We start from the raw sequence: 15,250 nt of genomic DNA, 5'->3' as shown, positions 1-15,250 counted from the left end.
AAAGGCTGGATTTTCCCCAAAACTGGCTTCTGTGAGCAGCACAGGGAGCCAGCATCCTGAAGGGTTTTTCTTTGGGTTCCCTCAGAGCATATGACCAAGCCATCCCTGCTGCTGGCAGTGAGGACATGGGGTCTCACTGCTCTGCAAGTAAGTCTGGGCTTTGCTCTGGGCACCCCTGTTAGTCCTGCAGGAGAAGATGTCTAGGACAGGTGCTGCCCTCCCAGGTCACTGGCAGCAGAAGGTGGCACTCCCCAATAAACAATTCCTGTGCTCAGCCTCTCATCCCCTGACAGCCCTGGTTGTTTTGCTGGAGAAGAAAAGGAGAAGATTAAAATGTAAAATGAGATTTTAAAGATTTCCAGCCCCAGCTCACTGGTGTGACACCCCAGGCCACTTTCCTGCTTGATTGCTCACCAGTGATCCTAAAAGTAACAGGCTCCTGTTGCCGCCCTCCCACCCTCACCTGACATTTTAGAAGTTGAGTGGGTGGTGGAGCCAGCTCGTTAATTCTGGAGCTGTCATTAATGAGGGTGCTCCTTAATCCTGCAGGTGCTGTTGGGTTTGTCCGTGGGGCTGCTCGGGGGTGCACATTCCCAGAGCAGTGGGGGTGCTGCTGTGGGACAGGGGACTGTGCTGCTCCCCAGCACTGCTCACATTCCCTCTCACTGTTACAGCATGAGGATGTTTGGAGCATGAGGAGGGAAGCAGGACCCCTTGTGCCCCTTCCTGTCCCCCCATTCCTTGCATTTCCATGGGCTTACTTGCCTGGTTGCTTTAGCCATGAAGGACTTTTGGCAAGGAGGAACATTCACCTCCTTTCCTCTTTCCCAAACCTTCAGCTGGATGCAACGAAGTCCAGCAGAAACCTGTGGGGTTGTGGCTGCTGTGCCCTGTTTGGGGGCCAGATTCAAGGGAATGGTGGTGGAGCAATGCTGGGGAGCAGCTGAGCCCCTGCCCTGCCTGCATTATGGTGCACAGGCAGCCCACCCATCTGCTTTGCAGCTGGATGAAGGCCCCACTTTTCTCCAGGAGCTCTCCAGCCATGGGAGTCAGGCCAGTGCTGCCCATGCAGCCAGTGCCATGAGACCTCCTGCTTTGTATTAAACTCCTGCCCCAGCACCCAGGAAAACCCCTCCTGCTCATGGGGCACACTCATTCCAGCCCTGTGTCTGTCCTTGTGCTGGAGGAGTGAGTGCCGGCACTAGGACAGGAATCAGATCAGTTGATTTGGAGACCAAATTTGAATTTTTGGGGGTCTTTGGGGTTTGGCAGCTTGAGCTGGTGTGAGATTGCATTTGGAGTTGGGCTGGAATTCCTTTTCCTTCCAGCCTACTCAGGTCTTTCTGCACATGTGAGTGCAGGCACATCCCAAATTCAGGGCAATCCACTCCATCCTTCTCCAGTTCCTGCTCTCAGGGGAGCAAGGCTGGAGCTCCACCAGAACTGCTGCAGATCTCTGAGGGTGCTGTGGCCAGGAGAAGCTTATCCTGGTGGGGGTGCAGATAACACAATGAAGGGACACCAGGGACATTTTGGGCAGGTGCTGCACCCATGGGAACAGGGGGATGCTTCTTTGAGGTCTGCTTGCAGGATGGGACATTTGCTGCTCAAGGAGAGGGGGATGAACCTCACAGAGTGTTGAGCCTCACAGGGAGGGCTGAAGGGATGTTCCTGAGGATCTGGGAATGCAGTGGCAGAGCCAGGAAATGCCCAGTAGCACCTGGAGCCTTGCAGGTAGCCCAGCATGTCAAGCTGGCAGGGGACAGCCTCCATGGCACCTCCACACTTTGGGAACACCAACCCAAACCTTGGCACGGGAGAAAAGCACCACCACCCCAGGCATGGGGCTGGCCCAGCAGCTGGTCTGGGACTCCTGTGGGGCTGTGGGGTGGCTGCTCCCCTTCCCAGCCACCTCTGGTGGTACAGTGAGTTCTCCAGCTGAATCCAGCGCTGGGAAGTGGGGGGACCCGCAGGTGCTCCCCTGGAAAGCCAAGAGCTGCCAGCAGCAGGCAGGAGCAGGGCTTGGCTGGAGTCCCTGTGCACAGGCAGTGATGGATTCCAGGCGGCCCCCGGGCACACAGGGCTCACCACAGCGTTCTTTCAGCAGCTGGGCTGCAGGAGGCTCTGTCCAAAGGCAACATCCGTCAGAAAGCGGTACTGGGACCGGGAGGAGATGGATGAGGAGCAAGAGGAAGAGGAGGAGGGGCATGGTTTTATTCCCTTGGCTGCCACAGTGACCTCTCAGGGCTGACTCAATTTCTCCATCCCATCTGTCTCCTCCTATCCCTGCATGGAAGGCTGGCAGCAGCAAAGGCGTGTTTCCAAATGCCTAAAAATATTTGGGGTGTGGGCAGTGGGCAGGGGAGGCTCAGCCTGCCCTGGCAGGGGTGTCAGGTGTGCCCCATGCTGTGTGAGTGAACAGGCTCGTGGGGAGCCATTCCCTGTGCTGCAGGAGGGGAGAGCCCTGGCTGGGCACGGCTTCAGGTGGGGAAGGTGGGCTGGTGCATCCCCTCCCTCTGCATTTGGGGTGGGAGAGCAGGCTTTAGACAGGTGGCAGAAGAACTGGTTGGAAGCCAGCAGGTTTGGGGGAAGATGCTTGTCCCTGTCATCTGGGGAGTCTGAAAGGCCACCTGAGCATGCAAGCCAGTGACTCCCCTGGAAGGGGTGTGGTTTGGGAGGAAGGTACATAGTTGGTTCCATTTCCCATCCTGAGTGAGGCTGTGATTTATCAGACATGTTCAGAAAACATCCTCTGTGTTGAAAATGATGTGATGAACAATTGTGCCTCCAGTGAATCCTGGAGGAGGGATTTTTCTCCCTCAGGAGACAGGTGAAAGGGCTGTGCAGCGTGTGCACCTTGCTCCCAGCAGAAGGTTTCTCTTCCCAGAGGTGCAAGAAAATTCTCTTAGAAATCGTAGACACGCACAAAAATTACGCCATGAAGTAGGAAGGAAAAAAAAATTAAAGAGCAACACAAAGGAGGAAAGGAAAAATGCCAACAACCCGCTCTGTGCCCAGGATCAAAGCTGGGAGCCGTTTGGGAGCCCTTGGACAGGAATATTCCCTGGTTCCTCTGGCCAAGCCACTGCTGTGAAAGGCTGCTTTGTTCCTGAGGCCTCAGCCTCGCTTTTCCTGCTGTGGACTTTGCTCCCACTGCTGGCTGGGGAGGAGAGATTGGCAGGTGAGATTTGCAGGTGAGGCCGGGCAGGTGCTGGGACCAGGGACACACCAGCTCTGCCACAGCAGCAGCGCTTTGATGGGGGCAGAGGGGCAGGAGGAGAAGCCCCAGCTGCTCCTCTCCCCGCCCGACACTGAGGGCAGGTATAAAACACCCAGAGCTATTTATCCCTTGGGTGATGTTCATCCAAGTGCCCTTGCACTCCTCACCCTCTCTTCTACCCTGATTCCTGCATTCTCCTCAGGTCTTCACAAACTTTAGGCCAAATTAAGACTTGCCTTTTTTTTTTTATTTTTAAATGACCTGGCTTGGTGTTGAACTGCACCATTACATGACACTGGAATTCCCCTTCCACAGCTTCTTCTAGGTTAGGAGGCCTCACCACCTCTGTCTGCACTGCTGGGATAGTTGGGTTGGCCAAAATTCCCCTTGCCAGAAGTAAGGAGAAGCAAGGTCCCACATCCTCTAGGTCTCCAGTCCTCAGGTTCCTCCGTCCCCAGCTGCCACATCTCAAGAGCGGGAGGGGCTCTGAGGCTGACTAAGCCCCTTGAACTCGGAGGTGTCTCACACCTGAGGCCTCCCAGGAGCCGGAGGTGGTGACACTGCCAGCTTTCTGTGGGTCTAACGTGGGGCAGGAAGGGCGGCTCTGGCCAGAGCCCAGCCCGGAAAGCTCGGCCGGGCCCTCGCGCAGCCCCGAGCGCGCTGGGGAAAGCTGCCTGGAACAGACCGGCCCTGGGCAAAAATGGGAACTTGTGCTGCCGATGAAAAGTGCTTTCTTTGGGTAGGATGTTTGTGTTTCCTTTGGCAGAGCGGCCGCGGGAGCGTGCACAGCACCTGCCCAGGGCGGCTGGCTCTGCTCTCAGGGCACCCATCCTGCCCCTTCCCTTGAAATTGTGAGCAAAGGGAAAGTTTGGGAAAGGCTCCAGCCACAGCTCTGCTTGAAGCAGGCGTGTGACTATCGAATGCCTCTCCTGGGCGCAGACCTGGGGCAGCAGCTGGGAAAGTTGGGATCTTGCCCAGATCTTGCTCCCTGCAGGAGCACGGGGAAGGGTTTTTTGGATGGAGGGGCACATCCTGGCCCCTGCCCTCCTGGCATCCTAGTCTGCCTGAAGAGGCTCCACCATGGGACATGCCTTTGCTTGCCCCTGAGGCCTTGTGACAGCTCAAGCTCCTCTTCCTGCTCCTTATCCCTCTTCTGGGAACCAGGCCCTGAGTTGCTGTGGTTTGCATCAGGGCTGGGAGGCTGAGCCAGCTGGACGTAAGGAGCTGCCTCCTCCTGCTCCAAGGGAGGGGTGAAGGCTTTGCCCCTTGTCCAGGGATATGGCTTGGGTCTGGTGGGGCCAGGGAAGGGAAGGGCTCTGGGCAGGTGGCTGTGCACAGGAGAGCTGGAGCCTGGGGGAACCCACACTGGTTTTTGCCCTGAAACCCACCAGTGACTGGGCAGAGGTGGCCAAGGTGTTTCTCAGTAGCCACGACCACCGCCAAGGATGGGTTTGGAGGCAGGAGAGTGGTCAACAACCCAGGCTGGTTCTCTGCAGCCTTTGTTTTTTCCTCCACACACCTTCTGCCCAGGGAGCACAGAGATATCATGCAGAGGGTGCCCTGGCATTTTTCCCCCTACCCATCACTTCTTTTCAAAGCCAATTAGATCTCAGCAAGAAAGATTTGCCATCAGAAAGAAAGCAGTCAAGAGAAAATTTGGAGAAAATAGTAGCCAGGGAAATGGCTTATGTTGGTCAGAATGAAGCCTCTGTCCTTCCAACCCTTCTGGGCTCATGGATGACACTGATATAGAAAGGCTAATGCTGGTGTGAGACTGTGCCAGCTCAACAAAAATCAATGTGGGATGGTTTTTTCCCCCTTGAAAGTATTTTCCAGAGTCAAATTTTGTACGTTACCATTTTGTTCCAATTTGGATGAAGCCTGACAAGCAAGATGATGAGATTTCCCATGAAATGGGGATTCTGGGTCTCTGGCCAACCCTAATCCACCAGTTCATTTGAAAGCTGCCGACTGCTGCTCCAAGCTTGGACTTGATGCTCCAAGGAGGGAAATGCTGCGTCTCATGTCTCACAGGGATGAACTGTGGGATTCAGGCAGCTCCCTCTATCTTGGGTACCTTCACATTCATCCCAACCCCAACCCCAGTGGGACTGGTGTGAGAAGCAGCTGCCCCGACTGCATTTCCAGACTCAGGTGCTTCATTCATGGCAGAGGCACCTGATGGATCCCACATTCCAGCTGTTGCACTGGGATGGAGGGGACAAGCAACCACATCCCTCATGGATTTTGGGCTGCTCGAGGTGCTGTGCAGCACACTCAGCACCCTGCCCTTTGCTGATGACTGTGGTACTCAGAGCTATGGCTGTGGCTGTGTTGCTCCTGCTGCCCAGCAACACAGTGTCTGTTAAACTAAACTATTAGACTAAAATAAGTCTGTTTTGAGAGATGAAACCAAAGAGGAAAAGTGGAGCAGCTTCATTGCTGCAGCAAGTCCCAGGTTTCAAACCAAAGCCTGATCCCTTACATCAAGCATTTTGGCTGGGGAGGATGGGCTTTTGGAAGCGTTTGGGATTTTCCTGACAGATTTTTTTTTTCCCATGGGCAAGAACCTCACATGAATCTCCCACTACAGTGGGTTCCTACATGGAGGGGAAGAGAAATCCCATGAAAGCAGCCTGGGGACTTCTGTCCATCCATCCTGCAGCCCTGCCCTATGGTGCCACACTTGGGGGTGCCAAGCCATTGCCTGCCCCTGGGAAGGGTCCTGTGTGTGAGTGGGGAGGAACCCAGGGGATTTGCAGGAAGCTCTGTGGAATTGCTGAGGATGGAAAAATCCCCAGGATCTGCCCTTTCTCTGAGAAGACATCTGAGCTGGGAGGTGTTTTTCTTTCCATCCAGTCAGCAAGGCTGCTTGGAAATTTCCTACACCGGCTCCGGCTGTGATGTTTTCATAACACAACGAGCAGCCTGGCAAAGCCCTGAAAAACTACTTGCCAATTAGTGACTTACATCTTTCCTGCAATTCTACCTCATTAGCCCTTATTAAAAATAAATAAATTAAATAATAATAAAGAAGAGCCAGGCCCCTGGAGCACCTTGCAGAGTCCTCTCAGTTCCTTGTTGTTTCCCCATCGCTCTCCTCTTGCCTGGGGGTGCCAATGCAGTGAACACTGGCCCACAGAGCCCATGGCTCGTCCCTTGGGTACCACGTGGCTGCTGCTGGTCCAGGTGATGTCTCTGAGGGGCTGCATCCCTCCAGTGCTGTGGGCAGGACAGCAGGGAGCACCCTAAGGTGCTGTGATGGGGTGAGCTCCTTGCTGGGCATCATGACACATGCCTGAGTGAGCCCTCAGGGTCCATTTGGGTGCTCCCAAGTCCCCTGCACCATGATCAGGGACTTTTCTGCCCAGTTGGGTGCTCCCTGCCTGCTGGTGGAGGGGCCTCTGGTGCGGGTGATGGAGGGAATGCTGACTCAGCAGCTGAAAAGGCTTACTCGGCCCTGTGAAAACTGCTGATGCAGCATTTAAAAAAAAAAAAATGGTTGACTCAGGAGGTTGGAAAAATGTTGCTCGTTAGTCTGCAAAAAGGTTGACTCATGGGGCTGCAAAAACACTGAGCCACACACAGCCACAGCCACTGCCCCTAAATTTCTGAGGATGCTAGGGTGGCATCCCATCTGACTGCCAAGTTTAAGGGGCTCTACATCCCCCCAGGTCTGCCCTCCTGCCATCACCTGTGTTTGTAATGACAGAGGATCAGCAACACCCCCAAACTCACTGATTTTTCAGTGGTTCCAATGCCTGGTGCTCATGAAGGAATTGGGTAAGAAAACAGTGATCTCCCAAACACCTGCAAAATGTAGGTGAGTGGATGCAGCTGAGCCACGTCTTTCCTAGGTCTGCTCAAGTGGTGCATCCCCTCCTCTCCCCTCAGCACCAACACTGGCATCACCAAACGTGGCTTTCCCTGCTGCCAGAGGAAGCAGTGAGCCATGCAGGAACACTGCTGGTGGCTTCTGCTCCCTCAGAGGACGCTGTGAAAGGAACACAGGGAAGGCTCCATTAAGGAGTGCACATGTGCTACGTGTATTCCTCCCTCCTCCCAGCCCCAGGAGGGGCTTTCTCTCCAGCCTAGAGGAAATCAGACCTCTGCAAGTCTTTTTTTTTAAAGCTTCTCTTAAAGATGATGCCCATGGCCTTGGCTGGGAGACAGACACAGCTACACCAAGGCAGCCCAACCACGCTGCAGTTCGGAATTTATTAGAAACAGCTGTCAGTACATCCTTCTAAAACATTACATGTCAATGTGCTTTATTGCAATTTTTTTTATTGCATTTTTTTTTTGATCTAGAGCAAGTAGGCCCAGGATGCTTAGTGTCTGGGATTTAAAAGCCCAACCATCTAGTAAAAGAAAGTACAGCAAAATTGTAACACACCCGGTGACAAGTACAGTGTTGCATTACTGAGCTAGAAACTACAGGATGACTTGTCAGAAAACACTAACATACACTTGGTTTCCTTATGAAGCAGTTTGTTTCTTTTCTTTAAAAGTTAAACTACATGAATTCCTTTTTTTTTTTTTCTTTTCTTCCCCCCACCCCCCTCCCCGACTACACCATAAACGACAGAAGAACAGATTTTACACAAATAACAAACAAGAGTACCAAAGTTACATGCTGGAATTCATCTGGAAAACAAAATAATTCAATAGCTTCTGGAGAAGCAGGTTCTTAACAGATGCAGTTTCCCTTAAAGAAAAAAAGAAGTCAAAGAAAAGCAGAAACATTGATGCAAAGGTTGTACAAAGGAGTGTGCTGTTATTTCAGCCCTCGACACAAGATCAAACACCCACTCATGCTTTACATTGGACCACACCTTGTACAAAGAGTCCACTCACAAAGGGACACGCACCAACACCACCCATTGCACATCAGCTCTGGACAGGGGGCACTGAGGGGCCACTGGAACGTGCAAACAATCACTGCAAGAGGGGTTTCTTTTGCTAAGCCTTTGCTTGGGACACGGTTGAATACTTTGTCCCAGAGTAAATAACACCCCAAATCAACTCTGTTTACAAATATAGTAGCAACCCCCCCCCCCTCCCCCGAAGAAATCCAGAGTTCGGCATTTCAGAAGCACATATGCAAGATGAACACAATAAACTCCTGTTTGTTTGACAAAAAAAACCAACCCAATTCTGCCTAAACACGTGGCAGAATGTGCTAACAGTGAGTTTTGTTTTATTTTTAAGGGGCAGTGCCACTTACAGCTAATGCATATAAATGTGTACGTGAATATATTTTACATATATCTATATACATACAGTACATATACACACACACGCACGCGCACACACACACGGATGATGCAGACCATTACAATCCCATGGTGCAATAAACAGCCAGATATACAAAATTAACAGGTTTTCATCAAACAGATCTTTGCTGGATGTAGAAGTCACTCACAAAAACAAAACAGATTCAAACCCCGACCCAGCTGGCTGAACGAGAGCCCCCCCCTGCAGCAAACAGAGACCTGGGGGCAGCTCAGGGCTGGCCCCAGCATCCTACAAGCCCCTGCTGGGGGGTGACAGTCACCCTTAGAGACCTTTTCTTTTGTCTTTGGATGCAGTAACTTTCTCCTAACCATCCTGAGCCTCTTGCTACAAGCACTTGGAGAGTGCATGGGAACGGCACTGCTGGGCACATGGGGAATGTCCCTCCCCTCATTTGCCAATGCCAATCTCACAGAAGCAATCCCAAGGGAAGGTGGTGGAGGGGGCATCAAATTAAAGCTGCTTTCTCTAATACAGGTTGACCAACGAAGCAGGTTTTTTCTATCAAAAAGGGCCCATCTCACTTTTTTCTTCCTTGTCTCTGAAGCTCATATTACATTTTTCAAAGGCAAACTTTAGAACAAGTCATAAAATAAGGTGAGTCTATGCCAATAGCAATTTACAAAATGCAAATTCTGCATTAATTGCATGGAGCCAGCCCCAAAGACCAGCACTTCAAGCACTGTCATCATCTAAACAGTTAACAAGCTAAAGCTCCCAATCTGCCCCTTTGAACAAACAGGAAGGAACTGAAAAGATTTCAAGAAAGATTTTTTTTCCCCCCCATTCGGTGGAAAGTATTTCTGCCCACAGAATGCAAGATTCACAAAAATGTTGGCCAAACTTCACGTAACCCCGTCCAAAGCTGCTGCTCACGCAGGGCTAAACTGGCCCAGCCTCTTGAGGAACAGGCCAGTGCTTCTTTGGGCTGGTCCTTCCCTTCTCCCAGCTGCTCATGTGCCAAGGGAAACAAGGGGATCAGCAGTGCAAGTTCCCTTCCCATACAGAAAGGGCAGCAGCTCCTCAAGGACTTGTACCAATTCCCTAAACCTCTCCTGCATGTGCATTTAGGGAGAGTAAAACTGGTTATTCTAAAGGGAAGGGTCTGCTCTGGCATCTCCTCTTATTTTGTGATTCCAGGCAGAGATTTCTGCTTCATGGTCTGTCTCCTGCTTCATCAAACTACAACCAGAGGGATGCTTTAGGGTGCTGATCCTTCCTCTCCACTAAAACTATTTGCTTTGAACAGTGAATTTGAGCAAGCCTGACCCCCTCCCCTCACAGCATTTTCGTTCTTTGGGAATGTTATTTTGATTCTGCTATTGCAAGAGCAGAGATTGCAAATCAACTATAAGGAAACTACACATAAGGAAACTTGATTTTAAACATGATCTAAACTAAACAACCCAAAACCCATCATAGTGCTTTGTAAAACTGCATTTTGAACCTGTCTGTCTCTTAATCCCTCCTGATTCACAAGCAGTACCTGTTTCATGTCTGCACAATGCAGCAAGCATACAAGACTCACTAACATTTCAGATTTTTATTCCCTGTTAGTGTAACAAAAAATAAAAAATAAACAGACATTCAAAAACAGAAGCGAGATTGTTCAAGTACCAAATAAGGGGCTTTTCCAAACTTAAAGTGTGACACTCCTATAGCAATTCTGCTGTTTTAAACAGCCACAGCGTTCAGTTACAGACATGGTGCCACCTAATCCTGCAGAGAGCCCTGGATTTGGGGCAACCAAGACCCTCATCCTTCTCCTGTCCTCCCCAAAACAGCACTAAGTGTCAACATTCATTTCCACAGTCCCATCACAGTTGCCTGGCTTTTTTTTGCCCTGCTGTGACTAGAGTTCAGCTGTGATTAAATGCAAGTTTTTTCCTGGGAATGGCTTTTGGTTGTGGAAGTCTTGCCAACACTAGTGTCAGCGAGAAAAAAATCAGGCCCATCACATTAAATGGAAAACTTCTTGAACATCTGCCACCTCAAGAGAGATGAGTGTGGAAAGAGCATTTTTGGCATAAGACAAAGGGCTATTCTGGATATAACTCTAGATTGCAACTACCAGTGATGCAAAGCAGCAGCTCACTTCACTGATGAGGATGAAATTAAAACCCAAAGACTACCCCCAAAACTAGAGCACTCCAGTATCAGAAGGTTGACAATTGCACATTACTGCTTCACACACTAGAGAAGCATCTGTTGGGACATCCTTCTTGTTTCTAGGTTGCTTCTTCCCATGCTCAGATTACTTGTAATCAACAAACTAACTAGTGGGAAAAAGATTTATAACTTTCTAACTTCAAAAACATGGCACTCGTGGCTGATACAATGGAGCCAATGGCAACTGTGGAAGCAGACCTGATTTCCATCCATACCAATACAAAATACTGAAACACCCCTAATTCCCTGCAAATATACTTCAAAACAGATTAGAAGAAACTGTGCATATTCGAGTTTCAACAACCCCTCCCCCCTCCCCTATTTAACACTGTGCAAAAGTTATTTATTTAACTCTACATATATATTTAATACAATATGGGTCAGTGAGATCAATGTTCCTTTAACTGCAGCCTGGTACCAGATGGCTGCTACAACAGTGAGGCTACTTCCCCCTTTCCTCCTGATGTTATGACTCTTAAAATTAAAACCTTCTCACATCTTACTGTTTTAAAAGAACTTGAATTTCTTTGTTTTGCCTCTTTGTTCACATTTCCTGTATTTGTTTCAGGCTTAACAGCTGCTTTTCATCCTGGGGTGTAATCCTGCACCTCACAGGCCCATTTCTGATTTCTCAGTCATGCAAGTGTAGAGCAGCTCCTGGAAGCTGTGGGTTCTCTCACAGATCTAATGCTACTGAGCAAACAGAATTAGGCCAAGCACAATGAGACGTGCAGGACCAAGCCCTTGCCCCATAGATCACACCAGCTACACGTGTCACTTGATTTTATAACAATTTTCATTTTCTCTGTGAGTGCAAAATAGTTGCAGGAAGAATCTGTGCAGTAGCACGTGCGAGTCAATGGGGAACGATGGCAGCAGCTGGGACTTCAGGTGCCTAAACCACACACAGGGAGAGACAGTGGCAAAACAGCCTCAGGGACTTCTCAGAATAATGGAGCCAGTACAAGGAATGCGGGCTTGGTCTGCAGGGCCCATAGCCCTGCTCTAAAAGTTTGGGCAAAACAGAACTTCAAAGAACACTTCAGGATGGCTTATTGGCTCTGGCTCCATCATTCACAGCAAAAACATCACCTGTGATCAGCAAAAAGAGCTCGGGGAGCAAAGGGCCAAGAGTCCCAACTCACTCACACCACGATAAAGCCAAGCTACCTTCACAGATGCTAATGGAATTACACTGTATTTACCTTGGCAGAGCCAGGGCTGGAGCCTGGACCAGACCTCACAGGATCAATCAGATTCCACTACAGGGAGACTTCAGACAGCCCTGCTCTGCTATCCTGCTGCTGTCAGGACTGTGAGGGTGTGCCAGGATTTATAAGCCTGGAAGTAGATCTGTGCCTGTTTAAAACAAATCTGAGCCCTACCTGAAACTGGGGCAGACGTGAAACAACTTTAGCCAGGTTACCTTTGTTACAAAAGCAGGGATCAGAAATACAGGTCTCATCAGCCTCAAATGTCAGTAAGAGAGTGCAGAGAGGTCAAAAGGGCAAGGAAAAATCAGACACTCTGCTCACACTGGTTCTTCTATAGGTATGAGGCACCTGGCTATCATTTGTGCCTTTGAACTGATTTCTTTCATTGAGCATTTGGTCTCAGCCCAGCATCAAGGGAATGCTAGATGCCTGAGAGGTGTGAGAATGGCAGCTGTACAGCTACCAGATTAGAACTACAAATTAGCCAAGAAAAAAATTCCATGTCCACAGACCACTGAGGAAACCATTCAAGATTTCCACTAACAGCAAAGGCTATGTCTCATTTTTCCTTTTTTCCTGGGGAAGTATAAGGGATACACAAACAGATGTGGTTAATTTTGACATAGCAGCTCATGTAAATTTTATTCTTCTCTCACACAGTTTTGAGTTTTGGTTAAGCTTTATAGGGTACCATCTAAATAAGAAAAGTGGCATCTACAGAATTCCTTGCCTGAAGATTGCACTCTGGCCAACTAGGAAGTATCTGGGATGTGTCAGGGTCATTAGTGCAAAATAAAAAATGTCATGGCATGCCAGGCAACCAGACTACCCTTCCTGCAATGGCTGTCAGTGCTCCAGCCTTGTCACTTCCCTACTTGCAATTCAAGACATTCAGTGAAATAATACTTCTAGTGTAAACAATATACATCAACAAGCCTGGCACTACTGCCCAGGCATTACAGAAAAAAGCCATTTGAACAGGAAATCAGCCCCAGGGTCAGAAACGGGTCTCCAGCATTCTCAGACCTGCATGACTGTCTGCTTCCTGTCCTGCACAATGGGTGCATTGCAAGGGAAACGCTTCCAGTAATGGGAACAAAAGTAACTTTCAAGGTTGCACACTGAACAATTACTTTGCCAGTTGTGCTTTGATGCCAAGTGGTTCAGTTTGCCAAACTTAGCTCTTTTTCATTTTAGAAGCTTAAGGAATGGAAATAAGCTGCTTTGTACGCTTTCCAGGGAGGGGATTTATTTCATGATTGCTGTAGTTGATGAAGCCCAGGACTACCCGCTCGAGTATTTGACAGCAGCCCTTGCCAAAGGATGGTACCAGACATCCAGTAACTGAGGAGTATGGCTCTCATCCCTTCCTGTGTTTTGCATCATGTCTAAAATAACTACAAGGGAATTTAGATTATACCAGAGTAAAATCTTGCTTGGCTGCAGTGGTGTGAGAGTTCAGAACCCAGCTCATAAAGAACAAACCAGAGGACATCTAGGATTAGGCATGCTCACTTCTTACAACCGGGAGTAACTGTACCCCACCAAAGAATTGGGTACAATAAGCCATCCAGGAGCATTTGATTACACTGACCTCTTCTGTACCAAAATCAAGTGTTACAAGAGTCTGTCACTGTTCAGCAAGAGACCTGCAGCAGGTCAGTGCAAGCTTCATTCTGGTTTACATTCTGAAGCACAGTATCATTAAAACATTGGAAACAGAATCCCAAGCTGAGGAACAGCTTGGAGAGGGGGTGAAGAAAGAGGAGAGTAAGCAATTACATCAGATCAGACAAATTTAGTGTTTTGAAACCAGACAATGTTTAGCTTTTCCTTTTATTTGTTTCAAGTTTTGGTGCAGAAAGTATGTGCGGATGCTAATGCAACCTCCCCTGCAAGTGCTCAATGTAGCAACGAACAAAGTTTTGGCATGTTCAGTTTGGTTATGTTTCCTTTAAGCGAAGACCTGTAGTGCCATTGAAACCAAAACTTTGTTACTGTTGGCAAAAAAATAAAGCAACTTTCCTTTTACAAGCATTTTTCCATTTAAATAAAAACCTGAAGCTTTCCCATAATTCCTTTGGTCTTCTCTCACCAAATTCCACGCTACCTCAAGACAAACCCTCTTTTGGAAGTCCGGCTGAATCGCAGTGAAGCTGCTAAAATTAGCAGAGAAGAATTGCTGTGGCAGAGTTTCCCCCTAGTTTGCTGGGAGTTTAAGACTGAAAGACATTACCAGTGCCTCAGGTAGAGGCTTCAAATTGTTTCTACTAGAACAAGAGAAAACAAAATCCAATTAGAAGTTCCACTGAAGGTGCCTGGCAAAAAATCATCTCCATAAAATGATGCTCTGCTTCCAGTATTTTCGTATGCCTTGCGTTGAGTTTATTCCCCTCATAAGGAAACAAAAGTATCGGTGTAAAAGCACAGCTGAGCTTTTAAGGTAGCACCAGGACACCTACACCCACGTTGTCATCTTGTTGCTGCTAGGCCTCTTTTTGATTCACATTCACAGAATCACTTCTTGTGCAAAACAAGCAGTCTAAGGAGAAAGAATGCCCTCCAAGTTCTAATAAAAATTGTAGAAAAGAATCCAAGATAAGCCAACGCTTTCCTCCTCCCCAAAATTTACCTGCAGAGAGAGGGGGGCATCTGTGCGTAGACAGGATAGGCAAGCCTGACATTTAGGGAATCATTGTGTTGGACAAGGGATGTCTGCTGGTAATGAAGAACCAAATCCTTAAGTGTGCTGTACAGGTTGTATGGTTCTGCAAACCCATAACCTCTTGGAGTGCTGTAGATCACACAGTGTTTCACCTCTCCATCAGCTCTGCAAGGAAAGGAAAGAGGAGAGTTTAAAAAAGGACAAACCCAAAGTGACAGTCTATTAACAATTAACTAATGCAGCATCTCTGCCAGTCACTGGATTACATAATGGAAGACCTGGTAGATGTAAGTGGAGGAGATTAATATAGTCTGTGAAGAAACAGGGCTTCAGGGCATGTGATTAAACACTCTTGCATAATAATTCTCATAAGAGGGCTCTTCCATCCTAGCAGTACAATTCCCTACTGCATTGTTCTCCAAATGGTCCTTGGGAAAAAAGTCAATAACTGAACCAGCAAGATAAGCACCCAAAATCAGCAATGACTTTGTGCTCAACACACCTAGAAACCTTTCCACTAAGCAAAGAAACCAAAACCCACAAATTATCAGGACCTACAAAGTATTCCATGAAACACAGTGGCTAAACTTCAATGTGCATTTTTTAATGTTAAGCATGGGACAGGTTCAAGCTGATTCATTATCTGAAGCCATAGCGACCGAGTCTCTAACTTGGCAAAGCATCTAC

General features: G+C 48.6%; 1 protein-coding gene across 2 annotated transcripts in view; it reads right to left on the bottom strand.

The window, feature by feature from the left end:
• Positions 1-7,419: 7,419 nt before the first annotated feature.
• Positions 7,420-15,250, bottom strand: part of PIK3R3 (phosphoinositide-3-kinase regulatory subunit 3) — a 77,253-nt gene continuing 69,422 nt past the window's right edge. For both annotated transcript variants that reach the window (XM_021528703.4, XM_021528713.3), the window contains one exon: positions 7,420-14,728. In XM_021528703.4, coding sequence (XP_021384378.2) covers positions 14,527-14,728 — 202 coding nt within the window. In that variant the 3' untranslated portion in view covers positions 7,420-14,526. The remainder of the gene's footprint in view (positions 14,729-15,250) is intronic.

This window comes from Lonchura striata, chromosome 8, assembly GCF_050655825.1.
Source record: "Lonchura striata isolate lonStrDom1 chromosome 8, ASM5065582v1, whole genome shotgun sequence".
Taxonomy (NCBI): Eukaryota; Metazoa; Chordata; class Aves; order Passeriformes; family Estrildidae; genus Lonchura; species Lonchura striata.
The sequence above is the reverse complement of the archived record's forward strand: the minus strand, read 5'-3'. Positions and strand labels throughout refer to the sequence as shown.